At 43.3% G+C, this 18,406-nt stretch overlaps 1 protein-coding gene across 2 annotated transcripts in view; it reads left to right on the top strand.

Annotated features, from left to right (window-relative positions):
• Positions 1 to 9,038: 9,038 nt before the first annotated feature.
• NPL (N-acetylneuraminate pyruvate lyase) overlaps positions 9,039 to 18,406 on the top strand; it is a gene marked incomplete at both ends in the record, with an annotated part of 31,885 nt that continues 22,517 nt past the window's right edge. For both annotated transcript variants that reach the window (XM_079697071.1, XM_079697072.1), the window contains 3 exons: positions 9,039 to 9,106; positions 17,011 to 17,084; positions 18,218 to 18,305. In XM_079697071.1, coding sequence (XP_079553197.1) covers positions 9,039 to 9,106; positions 17,011 to 17,084; positions 18,218 to 18,305 — 230 coding nt within the window. The remainder of the gene's footprint in view (positions 9,107 to 17,010; positions 17,085 to 18,217; positions 18,306 to 18,406) is intronic.

The raw sequence follows: 18,406 nt of genomic DNA, 5'->3' as shown, positions 1-18,406 counted from the left end.
TGAAATCATATCAAGCATCTTTTCCAACCACAAAGGTATAAAACTAGAAATCAACTACAAGAAGAAAGCTGAAAAAATCACAAAAATGTGGAGACTGGACAACATGCTACAAAACAATCATTGGGTCAATGAAGAAATCAAAGAATACCTGAAGACAAATGAAAATACAACATTCCAAAATCTATGGGATGCAGCAAAAGTAGTAAGTACTATGAGGGAATTTTATAGTAATACAGGCCTACCTCAAGAAATAAGAAAAACCTCGAACAATCTAACTTTACACCTAAAGGAACTAGAAGAAGAAGAACAAACGAAGCCCAAAGTTAGTAGAAGGAAGAAAATAATAAATATCAGAGCAGAAATAAATGAAATAGAGACTAAAAAGACAATAGAAAAGATCAATGAAACTAACAGCTGGTTCTTCATAAAAATAAACAAAACTGACAAACTATTAGCTAGACTCACTAAGAAAAAAAGAGAAGGACTTGATAAATAAAATCAGAAATGAAAGAGGAGAAATAACAGATACTATAGAAATGCAAAGGATTATAAGAGAATATTATGAACAGCTATACACCAACAAATTGGACAACCTAGAAGAAATGGTCAAATTCTTAGAATCACACAAATTTCCAAGAATGAATCAGAAATAGAAAATCTGAATAGACTGATCACTAGTTCAGAGATTGAAACAGTAATCAAAAAGCTCCCAAGAAAACAAAAGTCCAGGACCAAACAGCTTCACAAGTAAATTCTACCAAATATTCAAAGATTTAATATCTATCCTTCTCAAACTATTCCAAAAATATGAAGAGAAGGGAACACTTCCTAACTCATTTTTTGAGGCCAACATCACCCTGATATCAAAACCAGACAAACACAACACAAGAAAAGAAGATTACAGGCCAGTGTCTCTGATGAACATGGATGCAAAAATCCTCAACAAAATATTAGCAAACCAAATTCAACAAAATATCAAAAGGATCATACACCATGATCAAGTGGGATTCATTCTAAGGACACAAGGATGGTTCAACATCCACAAATCAATGTGATATACTACATTAATAAAATGAAGGATAAAAACCATATGATCATCTCAATAGATGCAGAACAAGCATCTGACAAGATGCAAAATGAACTCCCGCTTTTCTACCAGCCCCTCTGACATACCTGCATGGCCAGAATTTCCAAGAGAAATTCTCATAACTATAACCTGGTTATACGTTCTTTACACTGAATGAAAACAACTCTGGCTCACCTAAGGACAGACCTGTTCTGGTCCACAATGGATAGCAACACTTCAAGATCCAACTTACTCTCTCCTTCCTTCATGAATGTGCCCTAATGTAGCAGTATTTTAGCTGCCTGAAATCCATTTCTTCTTTTCTGATAAGGGCAACTGTGATATTGTGATTTATAATAAGAAATATATATTTGGTCTTCATCCAGTTCCTGGCATGGAGTGACTAAAACCTTGTAATTTCCTAAGTGTTGAGAGCAATCAAGGTGTCTTTTGTTATGTTAATGAGGTGGCTTTTGAAAAGCACCTAAGGATGTGGGCTTCTTATCAGGAGATCCAACCTTTGATTCCAGGGTTGGATCTTTCAGTCTCAACCCCCTGATCTTCAGGGAGAGGAGAGGGGCTGGAGGTTGACTCAAATCACCAATAGCCATGATTTAATCATTCTTGCCAGTGTAATGAAGCTTCCATAAAAACCCCAAAGGACAGGGTTTGGAGACCTTCTGTGTTGGTGAACACACGGAGGTGCTGGTGTTGCTGAAAACCTGGCCTCTGTTTACCAGTGCCAAATAGAAATGCGGAGACAGCTCTGGAGGAGTAAAAAAGAACAGCTTTATTACTTTGCCAGGCAAAGGGGGACACAGGGGACTCCTGCCTCGAAAAACTATGTGTCCCCACCCAGGAGGATTTGATGAGGAGTTTTGTAACAATACTTCCCAAGGGTGGGGTGGCTGACAAGATTAGGGTATGTGCAGGGCCTCAGGTGGTCAGGTCTCCTAATCTTGATGAGTTTCTCTGGTCCCTTTAATCTTGCCTCAGGTGGTTTCTTGTCTGCTTCTCCCTTGATTAGCAACTGTTCAAATCTGCCCTTTGGAATTCAGGGAAGGTCATGGAGGCTGGACTCTGGCCTATAAGAAATGGGGGACAAAAAGAGGCCTCTGTGCCCTGGAGGCCCACAGGGCCCTGCTCGGTTTCACTCAGAGAGTGGTCAGCTGGGGAGGCATGGAAGCTCCTAAACCTTTCCCCATGCCTTGCCCTATGCATCTCTTCCATCTGGCTGTGCCTGAGTTGTATGCTTTAATAAAGTGGTGATTTAGTAAGGAAAATGTTTCTCTGAGTTCTATGAGCCCCTCTAGCAAATTAATCCAACCCAAGGAGGGGGTCATGGGAACCTCTGATTTACAGCCAGTTGGTGAGAAGCACAGGTAACAACCGGGTCTAAAGTGGCAGCTGAAGTGGAGGGGAGGACTGAACCCTTGTGGAATCTGATGCTCTGGGTAAACAGTGTAAGAATTGAGTTAAATTACAGGATACCCAGCTGGTGTCAGGGAACTGCTCCTTGTTAGTGTGAGAAAACCCCCTCCCTGACACATATACATTCAAGTTGGTTCTAGAACCTTTCAGCAACCTCACAAGAAGGTGAGGGCAACCTTTCTGGGAAACCACCCTTTACCTCAGTCCAGGAGCCTTGTGATGGGGCTCCACATCCTGCTCCAAGGATGGAACATGGGGCCAATCTGATCAATTACAGTGCTCTATATCCCCCAAGCTCTTTCCTCTACATCACTGAGTTTCAAACCTGAGTTATAGTGAACAAAATATGATGTGGAACACCAATATTTTTTAAAAAAACAAAGGAGAGTTGAAGGGAGTCAATGCCTCCAAACCCCACACTCCTGGCCTGCAGGTGGACAGACGCTGTGCTCTCTGCACTGTGGGAAAAACAAAGAAATAGGACCCGGTGCCTGCTTGGAGCACCTCACAGGGGTGTTAGGGGGCAAGAAACAAAAGCATGAAAAGTTGATAAAGGTGATTAAATAATACTGGATAACAAGAGATGAAATGTCATAGAGCCCTTGCCACTCATCAGAAAAGTGTCAGAGGACTTTAGGCCAGCAGTGAGCCTTTTATTGTCTCTCCCTTCTAAGGCCTACTCAATTGTCTAAGACAGGTGTCACCTCCCTCCCAGGAAGACTTTCCTGAAACACTCTCTTGCCTCATCATGCACACACTTACACATAAACACACACCCACTCAACTAGCCCACTGAGAGTCTCCCCTCAGGGTTTCTTAGCATCTTTGCACAGGTCTATATATATATTTTTATATATATATATTTTAAATAAATGACTTTCCCACAATTCACAGTAGAGGCTGTGAGTTTCTTCAGGGCAGATAGTGGATACTGGGATGTGCACCGCCCCCCATTCTAATGAGACTCTTTCTACCCTCCCCTCTTTCTTTCCGTTTCTCCTTCCACGGGTGTCAGCCCTCTATGACAACCTAAAGGCTCTCCCTGCCTTTTCCTGCTCCCTCTCCCCAAAAACCTCCTGCACATCAACTCCCATTTTAGCATCTGCTTCTTAGCAAATCCTAACACATTATAATAAGGAACTACTGTGTACTACCAAATTTATATATACATTTATGTATTTATATAAACATGTATTTATTTATAAAATATTATATAAAATATATTCAGAATACTGGCTTATTGGCTGACAATATTAACCCTAATGGCTTATATCTTTTGGGTGTTGAAACACTTAATTTTGCATATATTAAAGTGTGACTGAAAAAAAATACTAACATTGTCCCATTGGAATATAATATTCTTTTTAACACTACAAAACAAACAGATGTAACTAGGACTCTTTCTTCCTTCCTTCCTTTTTTGCAGGATAACAGAATAGCAGTTCATAGTAACAGCTCCCAGACTACTTGAAATCAAACTACGGTTCAACCACTCACTGGCTCTATGGCCTTTGGCAAATCACTTAACTCTCTAAACATCGGTAATGCTTCCTCATTTGTAAAATATGAATTAAAAAAAATAGTACCCACCACACAGAACTGTTTTATGAATTCATTAATGAATTAATTTCTGGTGGTGTGTGCAATGAAAGAATTATCCTAATGGATATAAAAGCACTTTGCAAACCAGAAAGCACTTTGAGAAATTCATTTTTCTCTAAATGAAACAAGCATCAGCCATTGCCTTTTATGGAAAATTGAGGTTAATTCACATCAGCAAGAGAAAGCTGAGGACTTGTTTATGGCTGTGTTTCTGATTAACACAGAACTTGATATTAGAAAATAAACTCTTGACGTTCCTGCAAGTGGACCACAAAATACCTATTGTTGCAGGGCCCTGGACAGAAGAAAAGTTAATACGGAAAGGAGCCCAGGACGCGGAAGTGCTAGGAAAGGCCTAGCAGAAGAAGGGGGGCTGCAGCAGAGCCGAGCCACGGGTGAGCACGCGCTGCGGGCACCCAAGTGCAAGTTCAGATGCTCGCAACTGTCAGGAAGCTGGGACTGCGCGCCCATGTTCATTATTCAAAGCCCCGGCGTTCGGGCCCCCCGCCCCGCAGAAAGAAGGAACTCCCACCTTTGCCTAACGCTTTGGGCGCGGCGCGGGGCGGCGCTACAGCACAGAGGCCCCGGGGCGGGGCGGGCACGTGGTGCGCGGCCCCGGCGATAAAGAGCGCGCTTGGGAGCGCGGCGCGGAGCGGTGGAGGTGGGCCGGCGGCGTGTGGGTGAGCGCGGACGCGCAGGCGTGGACTGACGGACGGACGGACGGAGGGACGGACGGATGGAGACTGACTGACAGTCAGGGAACGGGGGTAGACGGCCGGGGCACTGGACTCGGCGGTGGGCGAGGCGCTGACGGCCGGACACAAAGGGCCAGGCAGGGGAGCTGGGAAATGGAGCCTGAGGAAGTGTGAACGCGACACCTTCCCGGCCCGGGCGAGTGTCTGTACGGACGGGGTGGAGGGACCCACTGCCCTGGATTCTGTCCAGACTACAGAGCCGGGCCCTAAGGATCCTTTTTTCAAAATGATCAGAGGCACCCACTGGGGGGAAGAGAGTTTAGTGATTAAGTGTGATACAGTCCCTTCATTTGATGGGAAATTGTATTTCTTCATTTTTGTTTGTTTGTTTAGGTTCTCTATTTGTTTCTTCCTTTCCAAGTATTAATATTTCTCTCTCTCGAGTGATTCCTCATGCCCAGAGCTGCATCCTCCTCTTCCACCTTCCCCAGAGATTTTTAAAAAAAAAACTTTTCCCTTTTAAGAGAATTTGACTTAGGCAATCTGAATTCTTTGCACTAAGGGTTCTTGTCTGTGGATAAAGGTGTAAGATTTCGAGAGTAATAGGCCCTGCCCAAGTGTTTCAGTAGTAACATTCTAAACTCACATTAAGCCTTAGGCTGGAGAACATTCTATTTGTGTTTGTTTGTTTGTTTGTTTTTTGCGGTACGCGGGCCTCTCACTATTGTGGCCTCTCCCATTGCGGAGCACAGGCTCCGGACGCGCAGGCTCAGCGGCCATGGCCCACGGGCTCAGCCGCTCCGCGGCATGTGGGATCTTCCCGGACCGGGGCACGAACCCGTCTCCCCTGCATAGGAAGGCGGACTCTCAACCACTGCGCCACCAGGGAAGCCTTCTATTTGTTTTTGATACAAACTATGAAGAATTTGAAAGCATAACGTTACCCAGTTTTTATTTAAAACTCGAATTTACAAAATCTGGATCATTCTCAGTTATGGTTGTGATTTTTTAACCCATCTCTTCCTGTAGCAGTTTCACAGTTTACAAAGCCAGCAGTCTTTGCTCGTTTACTTAGTGTATTGCTCTGTGCAAAGACAGATTTTTGAAGCTGTTCTTGCCCCCTGATGGCTTACACTCTAGACGAGCCAAAACTACCTTGCTAATATCTCTGACGTAAAGTTTTTAATGAAAAGCAAATGTTTGAGGGAATTCTGAAGAGTAAGAAGTTATTTTCATTTAGGGCATCAGAGAATGTTCTCTAGTTTTTAAAGTGAGTTCTGAAAGTTGGTTGTACTGAAGGAGCTGAAGTGGGAGATGTTGCCATTCCGGGTGGGAGAGCCGGACAAGCCAGCACAAGGTAGGTAGCAGTGGGGACCAACTGGGCTAGTGCACTTCAGGTGTGAAGACATCTGTACAGAGACCCAGACCATGGAATTTGGTATTTGTCCTGGGGAAGCCAGGAAGAAGTTAATTGGCCTTTTTCCGGCAGGGCAAAAGCAAGATCAGAAATGTCTGAGCTACTGGGAGGTTACTCTGGCGTCCTGACTATGTTGAAGAAGAGAGTTGGGATTAGGACAGTGATTCCCAGGCCCCATATCTTTAACCAATCAAACTGTATTTAAGTGCACTTAATTTGAGGTATATGGATATCTCTATCTATCTATCTATCTGCCAGTCCAAGCTGTTGACCATCCTAAGAATATCCTTGTAACTGCTCTAAATATGAAATAAATGCAGCCAAAAGCACATGAATATGGAAATCTAGGGTGTACAGCCTAGTACTTTTCAATTTAGGAGACTTTTAATGTGGAACCTAGCTCTCTGGGCTCTTATCACTTGAACCTTCTTGAGTCCCTACGGGCCCCTTGGACATGGAGTTGTGCCCATTGGTCTAGATAAGAGGTAACAAAGGGTAAGTTAGGAGAGGGGCAGTAAGGCGGGAGAGAAGGATCGCAGGGAAAGAAGATAACAGTTGGAACTGAAATGACTTAGACTCTGAATAGAAAAGAGTAGCCAGGGTTGGGGAGGGGGGTACCAGTGGAGCTGAGATGACAGGAAAGAGTGTGGTGATACAGGAATGCTACTACTTGCTCATGTCCTATGGTCAGCAGACAAGACTTCATGGAGGGGACTGAACCTGTACTTATTATGTGCCTGGCACTGCTGTTAATCACTCTACAAGAATTAAGTAATTTAATTCTCTCAACAACCCTGTGAAATATGATGCTTGTTATCCCCATTTACAGAAGGGGAAACTGAAGCACAGAGAGGTTAAATAACAGTCCTAAAGTCACCCAGCTGGTAAGTGATGGAGCCAGGATATAGGCCCAGGAAGTCTGACTCCAGAGCTGGTGCTCTAACCCCTCTACTGTAAGGAGCAAAGGAAGAAATTGTTTAGAAGACCAGGTGGCAGGTTCGCTTTGGGCTCTCGAGTTGAGATGCATGCAGGAAGGCCAAGTGAAGATGTGCAGCGGGCACAACATCAACCTCATTTGATGCTCAGACCTTCCTCTGGGGTAGACTGGGCCTGTGTTATGGGCTTTGCATTTTCCCCATGGGCCAGGTGATTACCTTTCTCTTCCAAAACTTCCAACAGGAGTTAGTCTCGTCTTCAAACGAGGAAAAGTCAGAGAAACCCTAGTATCCTATATATCTGTTAAGGTTCCCCTTTATTGCCCTTCAGTACAGAGCAAAGCTACTTGAAGGATTTAGGCTTAATTTCAGGAGCAAGCCTCACCAGGGCTGTATCTGTTTATAAGGTGAGGTATCATCGTTGGCCTTTCACAAAAGCAGTAAGTTTTGCCACACTGTACCCTTTCATGTTTTTGTCCTTGTTCTGCTCTGTTTCTAGCTTCAAGGGCTCACCTGAGCCAGGACTCTTGGGAGATACAGAAAAAGTAGAAGGAATGATCTCTGTACTCTGGAAGTTTATACTCCTATTTGGGGAGATGAGATTAACAGTTATAAAGAGCAAACAAAATGAGATAGTTCATAATTATTACATTATGTGGGTAAGATGTAAGTTGCTAGTGGGCATTTGTGTTTTTAAATGTGCCAGTGACCTCAGAACTATAATATACCCTCTCTTGTATTTTCTCTAAGCCAAACATCTTTTGTACAATTGTCACCAAATACTGTCTGATTATATTTTATTTTCTTCTTCAATTGTTAGACTTTGCATTTGTGGCTTCGAATTTTCATGTCCTACAGCTCAAAAAATAACAATTCTTCTATAACTAGTTAAGTGGCAGAGCTGTGGGTTGAACCAGGCAGTCTACCTATGGAATGCAGGCTATTAACCAGGATGCTCTGTTGCCTCTCATTGCCTGTTTTGGGCAACTTCTTGGCTTTTTTTACGCTGGTTGTGGACAGGTACACTCTCTGCCAGCTGGTGAGGGATGCTTTTGCCTCAAATGAGTGTTGCCAGGTTCATCCTCAGAAGCGATCTCCCCATCTGTGGAAGTCATCATCAAGCTACAATCTGAACACCTCATTCAATCACCCATATATTCACCACTTTTTAATGGTGCACGAGATTGCCAGCAAAGCACTCAGTGCAGAGAAAACAAAGGCAAATGAAATCTGTTTCCTGTCCTGGGGGAGCTTGGTCTAGTGGGGGAGAGGTGAATAAATGTTTGTGATGCGATTTACTAGAGCTAGGAAAACAGGGAAAAACTGGTCAAAACCAGCATATGAAAGGATAGTTAGGTAAATCTGAAGACAGTCTTGTAGATCACACTGAAGCCTTAAGACTTAAGTACTGATTTTAGGGGAGATTCTTGCTTAACAGTATGAAGATATAGAAAGAGATAAGAATGTCTCTTTTCTCCTGACCATATTTCAACTTGAGCAATCAGTAGTTTTTTATATATTTGACCTCGCTGAGTTAGGTTCATATTCTTTCTTCTGCTGTTATTCACCCCTGCTCTCTGAGGTTTCAGATTGCCTCAGTCATCCATATAGATAAAACAGGAGGCCTTTCCAATGGTATTTTCCCAGAACATTGCTCTCTTCTTGTCTCCAAATCTCCTGTCTTTAAAATATAGTTTCCTCCTCTATAAAATGAAGCTGTCACGTTTTACATTCTTCTCATTTGCTCTGTGTGTTTGTATACTTGTAAGCATTTTTCACAGTTCTAAACTTTGTGGGAACAGACTTTGCCCCGGAGTTTTATCATTAATTGACATTCCTAGAAGAAGGAGAGCAATTACGCTGTATGTTTTCCGGACTTTTTCAGCAGCTCAATGGCCTCCCCGAAGAAGAAACTTCAAGGTCTTGTTGCTGCGACCATCACGCCAATGACTGAGCATGGGTAACTATGGTTTGGGACTAAAGGGATCTCCCTTCACCCCAATGGTCAGAAGGTCTCTATAGCAGCGGTCGATTAGACTCTGCAGCTTCTGCCCCTGCACTGTCTCTGACCCCAAGTCAGAGAAGAGGTCTCTGTATCACAAACAGTGCAGAAGGAGACGAGGTAAGATAATGGCAGCTTGCCTTCCTCCCAGTGTCTGTAGCCCCACAGAGCAAATTCTTACATTTCAGCAGAGCCCCGGCCTTCCCAAATAAGGCCAGTGGAGTTGGGTGAGGAGAATCTCATTTTAACAGGATTTGATACCAAGTTCTGGCCTCTAGATCCTGTCTCTAGACTGTCCGTGGACGTGATGAAAATGTCCTACCGTGAGGAAAGTGGGGAAGGTAGCTGCCAGACGGCCCCCTTAGGCATGTCTTACAGTCACATTTCAACATTGGTTAAATGTTTGGGAGCTTGCAAGAGGGAGGTAACAACAGATGATTGCTGAGAAATTGTTACCCAAGCAAGCATTTTCCAGTGAATATTATGGCGGTCCCTTTGCTGGTACTAGCAGTTAGTGGTCATGTGCCCCGGGCGTCCATGAGCAATATATAACTTCCCCCCTGGACATTGCCATTAATAAGTTGGGGATTCATCCACTATCTGGATCTAAGTGTTTTAACCTGTTAGAGGAGTCAGCTTGCCAAAAAAGAATTCTGGCTTCTTTAAGCTTCTCCTTTCTTCCTCTATAAAACTTAAATGTAGTCTTACCTACATCATGGAGTTATGAGTATTAAAATGAGATAATCCATATAATAGTGTTTAGCACGGGGTCAATATGTGCTTAGGTCAATAAGTTTGAATTGCTATTGTGGCATACGAAGTAAACGGAAGATGAGGTGTTTAAGGTATCTAAGTAAGGCTTTTACATTTTTGGTTTTCTGTTACTGAATTTTGTAAACCTTAACCCTACCCCTTTAAAGTAAATGAAATTTCTTATGACTTTTACCATTCTCATTCAAAGTTGACCATATCACAGTTTTCCCTGAGATCACTGGAGTTCAAGACTTCTGGCTTCTAAGATTCTTGAAAAATCACATCTTTACTCGGTCTAAATAAAATTCTTGCTGAGATGGCATGTAAATTATTCAATGGTTAATAGCAATTTCTTTTTTCTGTTGCTTCTCCATTTCCACAAGCCCTAAGAAAGACTAAAGTCAGCTCCTCCTCAATGTGTCAGCCACTTATTGGGCAGATAAAACAGAAGGCATGTGATTGAGCAGACAGGATTTACTTCCTGTTATGGAGTAAGATCCTGTTTGCAAGCTCAAAACACTACATCTGGTTGATGCTACTTTAACCGTTTTAATCAGACCCCTCTTAGCCTAGAAGTGGCTTCTCCTAAGTCTTGTTTGTTCATCTGGGACCTGCGGAGTGTCACTGTGCTTTCTCTATCCTGCCATTTTCCTGGGACACCAGGACCCACGCATATTAGATATAATTAAAATGACTCTGCTTTTCTGGATCCTTCTCTGTTTCCCAAATACCTCTGGCCCTGTTGCCTCCATTACACAATTTCCTCTTTCTTCATGAATTCTTTTCTCTTCTAGGACCCTCACTTTCCTAAGGTGTGAAATAAAAATAAAAATGCATTTTTTAATAAGGGCCTTGTAAGAATTTAAATTAAATCAAAATGTGTGTCAGTACATGGCACATAGTAGACATGTGAGTTTTGTTAGTTTCCTTTTCTCTCCATCTTTCTGCTCCATCCAAACATTCCTAATAGGTATGAAGCACGTTTGGAGCACCCACCAATAGCAGGTGGCCATTAACCCACTTGCCCACAAGGGAATCTGCATTTCTGACATGTTTCTAAGAGACAGGACAGAAAGAAGAGCCACATGGAATCTAACACCTGGAAATTCTGCCTGGTGACCAGCCATCATAGGAGTTTTCCTAACCTGGCTCTTAGAGTAAACCATGGCCTCCGTAATTCAGAATGGCCGAACATTTTTTCTTCATAATTCTAATGATTCAACTCTTAATATAAGTTGATGTCCTAGAGTGGGGAAGTTGTCAGCAAAAACATGGTTAAACAGATTTTAGAGTATCTGGGTTCTTGACCCCCAGCTTTGATACCACCAGCTGTCTGACCCTGGGGAGCTCTTGTCACCTTGTAAATTCCTCTCGTATTTTATGAAGAGACAGAGTTCAACCACATTATCTCTAAGGCCCATTGAAATGCTAAGAGTCTGAAGTCCTCTGATGTTAAATATTATTAGGGATATTGTGGTGATCTCCATTAAGTGAGAGTGCCTGAGTACCTGCAACTCCAATCTATCCTCCGCACTGTAGTCCAGTCCTCATAAATAAATCTAATCATTTGTTAGATTTACACTTTAAGAATCTGAATTCCCTTTTGTCCAAGCCTTGCTACTCGTACAGACCATGGACCATTAGCTCCAGCATCACGTAGGAACTTGCTAGAAATGCAGAAACTCAGGCACTGCTGCATACCACTGAACCAGAACCTGCATTTTAACGGTGTCCCTGGATGATTCTTTAGCACATAAAAGTCTGGGATGAACTGGTCTGAAGGTTAAAGCCCAGGAGCCTGGGCTGACATAGGAAGTCCTTTACAGTCTACCTTTCCTGCTACGTTTCTATTTCCCCAAACACCTCATCCCCTTTCTTCCCTCTGTGCCTTTACACATTGTTTCCTCTGCCTTTTTCTACCGTCACCCTCTCCATTCTCTGCTCCAATTGAATACATCTATTCATCCATCAAAACCATCCTCCGGTGATTCTTCCCCATTTTCCATAGAAAGCATTATAGAGTCCTTCCTCTGTGGTCCCATAGCATCCTGTGCCTACCTTTTCACATTACATCACAATTATTTATGATAGTTGTTACAATAACTGTTTGTTACATGCCTGTCTCTCCCAACAGGCTATGAGCTGCTTAATCTTATGCAGATATTTATTGGGTACCAGACCATACACGGGGACTGAGCACGTATCTTATTTATCTTTGTATCTTCAGCATCTAGCACAGTTTGTGGTAAATTTGGTTATTTCATGAGTGAATAATTTTGTTATTTCATGAGGAAAGGAAGCTAATACTGACTGGCTAAAGACTGTGTCAGTCTTCATGCTGGGCATTTCAGTGGACATATTCCACTTAAATCTTGACAGCAACTCAGTGAGAGAGAGCTGTTATCTCTATTTTTGCAGTTGATGAAACCAAGACCCTAAAGACTAACACATAGCTGGAAAGGAAGGTCTATCTCTACCCATCCCAACTCACATCTTTTTCTACACTAGAGTGAAAGACTTTCGCTTTCCTTAGTTGTTTCAAGAAATCACTTTCCTTTGAGTACATTCACAGTCGTTAGAACAGAAAGTCCATTTCAGATTGGCCGAAATGTCTAGAAAAAAGTTGTGTTTTCTCCCTCAAATGCCCTCGACTTCACCATGGGAATCTTCACAATCTTCTGTGATTCCGTTTTTAAAGGGTATACTCCATTTATGGTTATTATAAAATATTGGCTATCTTCCCCTTGTTGTACAAGGTATCCTTATAGCTTATTTTATACCTAATAGTTTGTACCTCTTAACCCCCTAACCCTAAATTGTCCCTCTCCCCTTCCCTCTTCCAACCGGTAACCACTAGTTTGTTTTCTGTATCTGCGAGTATTCTTTTTTTTTTTTGGTTATATTCACTAGTTTGTTATATATTTTAGATTCCACGTGTAAGTGCTATCATACAGTATTTGTCTTTCTCTGCCTGACTTATTTCACTTAGCGTAATGCCCTCCAAGTCCATCTGTGTTGCTGCAAATGGCAACATTTCGTTCTTTTTTATGGCTGAGTGGTATTCCATTGTATATATACCACATCTTCTTTATCCATTCATCTGTTAATGGACACAGGTTGCTTCCGTATCTTGGCAATTGTAAATAATGCTGCTATGAACATTGCGGGGCATGTATGTTTTCAAATTAGTTTTTGTCTTTTTCAGGTATATACCCAGGAGTGGAATTGCTAGGTCATATGGTAGTTCTATTTTTCGTTTTTTTGAGAAACCCCCATACTGTTTTCCATAGTGGATGCACAAATTTACATTCCCACCAACAGTGTACAAGGGTACACTGGATTTTTCTCCATATCCTTGCCAACATTTGTGTTCTTATTGATGATAGTCATTCTGACAGGTGTGAGGCGATATCTCATTGTGGTTTTGATTTGCATTTCCCTTGTCTGGCTTTTCAAACAAAGGTTTTTTTTTTTTAACATGAAAAGAAATGTTACTGTTGTGAAAGTCAAACAAAACACATTTAGGAGCCATCCCTTTTCAACCTCTGATCTCTCTAAGGAGATTTGGTAGTTCCAAAAGGCCATAAGTCCAAGGACCTTGTGGGGGGCTCTGCCACTGCCCCAGAATTCCACCATTAGTGTCACTCCTATAGGCTAGGGACATTTTATAAGAAAAAGCAAACTGCTTTCTTGAAGGAATAGATGATGTATCACCCATTAGCACCCCTAACCTGAGTGGAATTATCATAGCTGTCATCAGCAAGGCCTAAAGGAGTGGGGGAGGGGGTGAGTGTAGACAAAAGCACTGCTACACTGATGCCTTAAAATAGCGTGGAGTTCTCTGAGGAAGGAGAAGGAGCTGGAGGGTTCACGTGCTGGCCTAGATCTGCCTGAGGGTGTGGCCAGCTCTCTAGAAGGAGGACACCAGAGTAGGGCCAGACAAATAGCAGCTCTCAATACAGTCAGAGGGAAAGAGGATCATAGGATTTCACCCTATTTATTCCAAATCCACTTTGTCCTTGAAATCTCCTTCCCAGCCTCCCTAAGTGGAATTATCAGTCCCCTGCTGAAACCTCTATACTTTCTAACCAATCACAGCCTTTGTTGTATTTTTCTCAATATTTTAGTTATTTATATATGCTATTTTCTTTGCTCAGTTAATATGGTAGTGAAATGTAAACACATCCTGCAAGTGAGGAGATAACCTGCTTTTAAAGCAGAGATTATGGGTGTTTCATCATCATTGTAAATTCCTGCATCACAGCTCCTTCACTAGCCTTTGTTGAGTGTCTGTGCTGTGCCAGGTGCAGATGAGAGATTGTAAGGTATAAAAGGCACAGTTCTTGCCTTCAGGAAGTTCTTACTCCAGACTGGAGGGTGGGCATAAACAATTTACAAAGTGTTGTTCATGATAACAGAGATAGGAACTTTGCTGAGGGTGTGAGGAATTTGTCACTGAGGAATAATAACAGCAATAATGATTGAGCCTTTAACTGAAGCCAGGTGCAGTGCTGAGCACTTGTGCTGGACTGGCCGATAGAGGGCCACTTGGTAGTGGGGGTCCTTGCTGAGTTTAGAGTCCACTTTGGGGATACACACATGCACCCTAAAAGACTAAATTTCTTCCTTAAGGACTTCTGGAGATGGAAACAATCTCTCTAGCTTCCCTTTCCAAATAAGAAAACATTAGATTAAACCAAAAGAAAGCACATCAAAGTGAGTACAGTGCCTACCAGGCCTTAATCATCTGGAGCTCTGCAGGCTCCTCCTTGCTGAAGAGGCCAGGCCTGCTCTCAGTGTCTGAGTATGTGGCCAGGGTGGGACTGGGGAGGTGTCAAGACTTCAGTGAAAGTGTGCAGGAGCCACTGTGTTTGAATCTGTGACTCCAACACAAGCTATTGCCCAGAGGCTTTATTTCCAGTTTCCAATCTGTGATTGGGAAGTTACTTGCATGAGTAGATGGACATCACTGGTCAAAACCAAAGTTAGTGTCACACAAACAAAGCCCCAGCTAATTGTTCCTGCATGTCAGGGCTTGTCCCAAGTGGGGAAGAGCGGATGGAAGCAGCAAGGGGCTAGTGTGGTGTGAAGGTGTGGTTCCAAGTGGTCAGAAATATCTGAGGCAGAGAGATTTCAAGAAGTTGAGTGGCTCAAGCTGACCTAAAGGAAGGTCCTGAGATGGATTGTCTAGGCAGCTAACTCCCCCATCTTGGAGTCTTGCTCAGTGAGACTGATAAGCAAAGATTTGGCATTTGAGCAAGTGGGACAGGGAGGGGCAGTGTTATGATATTTCAGGCATGAGCCATTATGGAGAGAGTTTGTTCCCCTTGCAGGCCTTTTTTTTTTTTTTTTTTTGGCGGTACGCGGGCCTCTCACTGTTGTGGCCTCTCCCGTTGCGGAGCACAGGCTCCGGACGCGCAGGCTCAGCGGCCATGGCTCACGGGCCCAGCCGCTCCGCGGCATGTGGGATCTTCCCAGAACGGGGCACGAACCCGCGTCCCCTGCATCAGCAGGCGGACTCTCAACCACTGCGCCACCAAGGAAGCCCCTTGCAGGCCTTTTAACTACATTAAAACCTACCTTTTCCCAAGTGGCAGCTTGGACTAGTTGTCTTTTGAGTGTTGTGGGCAGTGGTTGCCTATCCATTCTTTGTTTTTATCTCTGTTGTTCCTATTCCCTTTGACATATACACTTTGATGTCTTTGTTTTCTATATGCATCAGATATTTTGGTTCCATTTTGTTTTTTAAGGAATACAGTAAGTTAAGATGAAAAGAATGTTATTAAGGTTAAAATTACATTAGGATTCTCTGGCCCCGCTGACTAAAATGCAAAAGTACTAGCCAACTAGTACTGAGTGTTCTTGGCAACCATGCATTCTGCAACATTTAACACACACTTGCCCCACCATTTTCCTTTGTATTTTCCTTCTCCATCCTCCATCCTCCCCACCTGTATTTTTTTTTATAAATTTTTTAAAAAATTTATTTATTTTTGGCTGCATTGAGTCTTCATTGCTGCGCACGGGCTTTCTCTAGTTGCGGCGAGCGGGGGCTGCTCTTCGTTGCAGTGCGCGGGCTTCTCATTGCGGTGGCTTCTCTTGTAGAGCACGGGCTCTAGGCACACGGGCTTCAGTAGTTGTGGCTCGCGGGTTTCAGTAGTTGTGGCTTGCGGGCTCTAGAGCGCAGGCTCAGTAGTTGCGGCACACGGACTTAGTGGCTTCGCGGCATGTGGGATCTTCCTGGACCAGGGATCGAACCTGTGTCCCCTGCATTGGCAGGCGGATTCTTAACCACAGCGTCACCAGGGAAGTCCCCCCACCTGTATTTTGATTGAGAACAGGTCACTTTATCTGATCTGTCTGTGAGTCAGTTTCTAGATTTTTAAGATTTTAAGCATCAGGTTTTTGCAAGGTCAGTACTCTTCAAACGGCACAGTGCATGCAGATCACGTGGATATCTTGTTACAGTGCAGATTCTGACCAGGAGAACTGTGTGCAGCCTGGGACTCTTCATTTCCAACAAATTCCCCCAGTTGCTGATACTGCTGTTCCGCAGATAACACTTTGAAAGGCAAAGTGATGACAAAGTTCCTTTTCAACTATTATCCCTCTTCAGTTTAACACTAACACATATAAATGGCTTTAAGCCTTCATTTATTGTGACAAATATTAAGTGCTAAAACTCTTAAATTACTGTTTGAATTTTCTTACTTTGTAAGCCTAAGAAATGATTGCTTCTCGCCACATGGAAAATGTTAAGTTCTCGTTTAACCATGCCCCCAACCATCACTCCACCCCCAAAGGGCAAAAGATTATTAACTACTTTTTAAGTATTACTTGTGATGAAGTTTAAACATAAAACCTTTGTGGATAACTAATAGTGCTTTTCTCACGTAAGTGAGGCACATATGGCTGAGTAGAGAAACCACCAGACTCAAGGGAAGAAAAAAGCCCAAGCATTATTCAGAGCAGGCTAAGAATTTCAGACTGGTTAGATGGATTTGAATAACTATTAACAAGAGATAGCAGTTTATAATTGTGGGGATGAATAATCTAGAAAAGAATAAATACACATTCTTTTTCTAATTTTTTTTCTTTATGTCTTTCAGAGAAATCAACTTCTCAGTCATTGGTCGGTATGTGGATTATCTTGTAGAAGAACAGGGAGTGAAGAATATCTTTGGTAAGTCATCTTTAGAGATATATGTCTCCCTACATATCTCTAGCTCAGTCCTTAGGAAGTAGCTGTCACCAGATTACTAGCTAGGAGGTCACAGTGTTATTGTGTCACAGGTTATGGTTGAGCCTGGCTAAGCCATGTAAAATTTGTGGATTTTTAGTCTCATCAATTTTGGACCTAAAAGATGATCAAGAGATTGTATAATTTGGTAGTGTACCTGAGATAGGCTGGGACCTGGGACCCTTTACCGGAGTGCTTACACCTGGACAAACATCTCTGAGAGCAACAGACTACAAAGAAACTATTAGAGAGTAAAAATCACTACACACATGAGCAGTGGGGGCAGTTATGAACAATAAGATTCAAAAAGGCCACAAGCCAACTGCCTCTTCTAAGGCACTGGGAGCATGCAGGGTACCGCGCACGATCCCTGCACTCAGCAGCACCGAGGGGGTGGGTAGACAACCTAAGCTATGCCTCCTGCCCAACCCACAGACCCGCCCCTGTCGTTACACCTTTTAAGGAACCAGCTCGCCACCTTGGGGAGCGAGCAAGGACACCTCTTTCTTGTTCTCCCTCCCTCATGCTGCAGCAGGGGCCTCAGTAAAGCCTTGCCTGAATTCTCATCTGGCCTCTTATCAATTTCTATTGATTAAAGAGTCCAGGGACCCAGGTCTATAGAGGTCGTTTTAGATCTGTAGTACACACCATTGTCTTCATAAGTAACTGCCACCTATGACCACCTTGACATCCCAGTACTGAATGGTATTGGTTTTCCTGCCATTGAAGCCCAAATATAGAACTGCCTGGCGTGCTCGGAGATTTGCCCGAAACACGGGCAGTTACCTCTGTCTCCATTTAAAATACTCTCTATCCCTGAGACCAATGATATTTGTAAATTACAAGTCATACTTAACCTTCCCACTCCTTTTGACAAGGTGAGGATGGAAAAAAGGCTGAGTCTGAGGTGGAAATGGAAACATGGCATCACCCCACCCACCCAGATTCCGTCCTCTGGTGTTTCTCCGTGTCCCTTCCTCTTGAGCAGGGATTTCTGCCCCTGCACTGCCAGCGTTGGTGCTGGAAGAACAAAAGGTATCGGTTGGTCCCACTGACTGACTCTCTGTTTGGAACAGTGAATGGCACGACAGGAGAAGGCCTGTCCCTGAGCATCTCAGAGCGCTGCCAGGTCGCGGAGGAGTGGGTGACAGAAGGGAGGAACAAGTGAGTGGCTCCATCAAGATAAACACATGCATCTGCAAGAGCTGCGTAGACCACAGCTATACCCCAGATGACACAGACTCCCTGCTCTCCGACCAAAAATC

The sequence above is a fragment of the Hyperoodon ampullatus genome (genome assembly GCF_949752795.1).
Source record: "Hyperoodon ampullatus genome assembly, chromosome: 2".
In the NCBI taxonomy this organism is placed as follows: domain Eukaryota; kingdom Metazoa; phylum Chordata; class Mammalia; order Artiodactyla; family Ziphiidae; genus Hyperoodon; species Hyperoodon ampullatus.
This window is presented reverse-complemented; position numbering and strand designations above follow the sequence as displayed.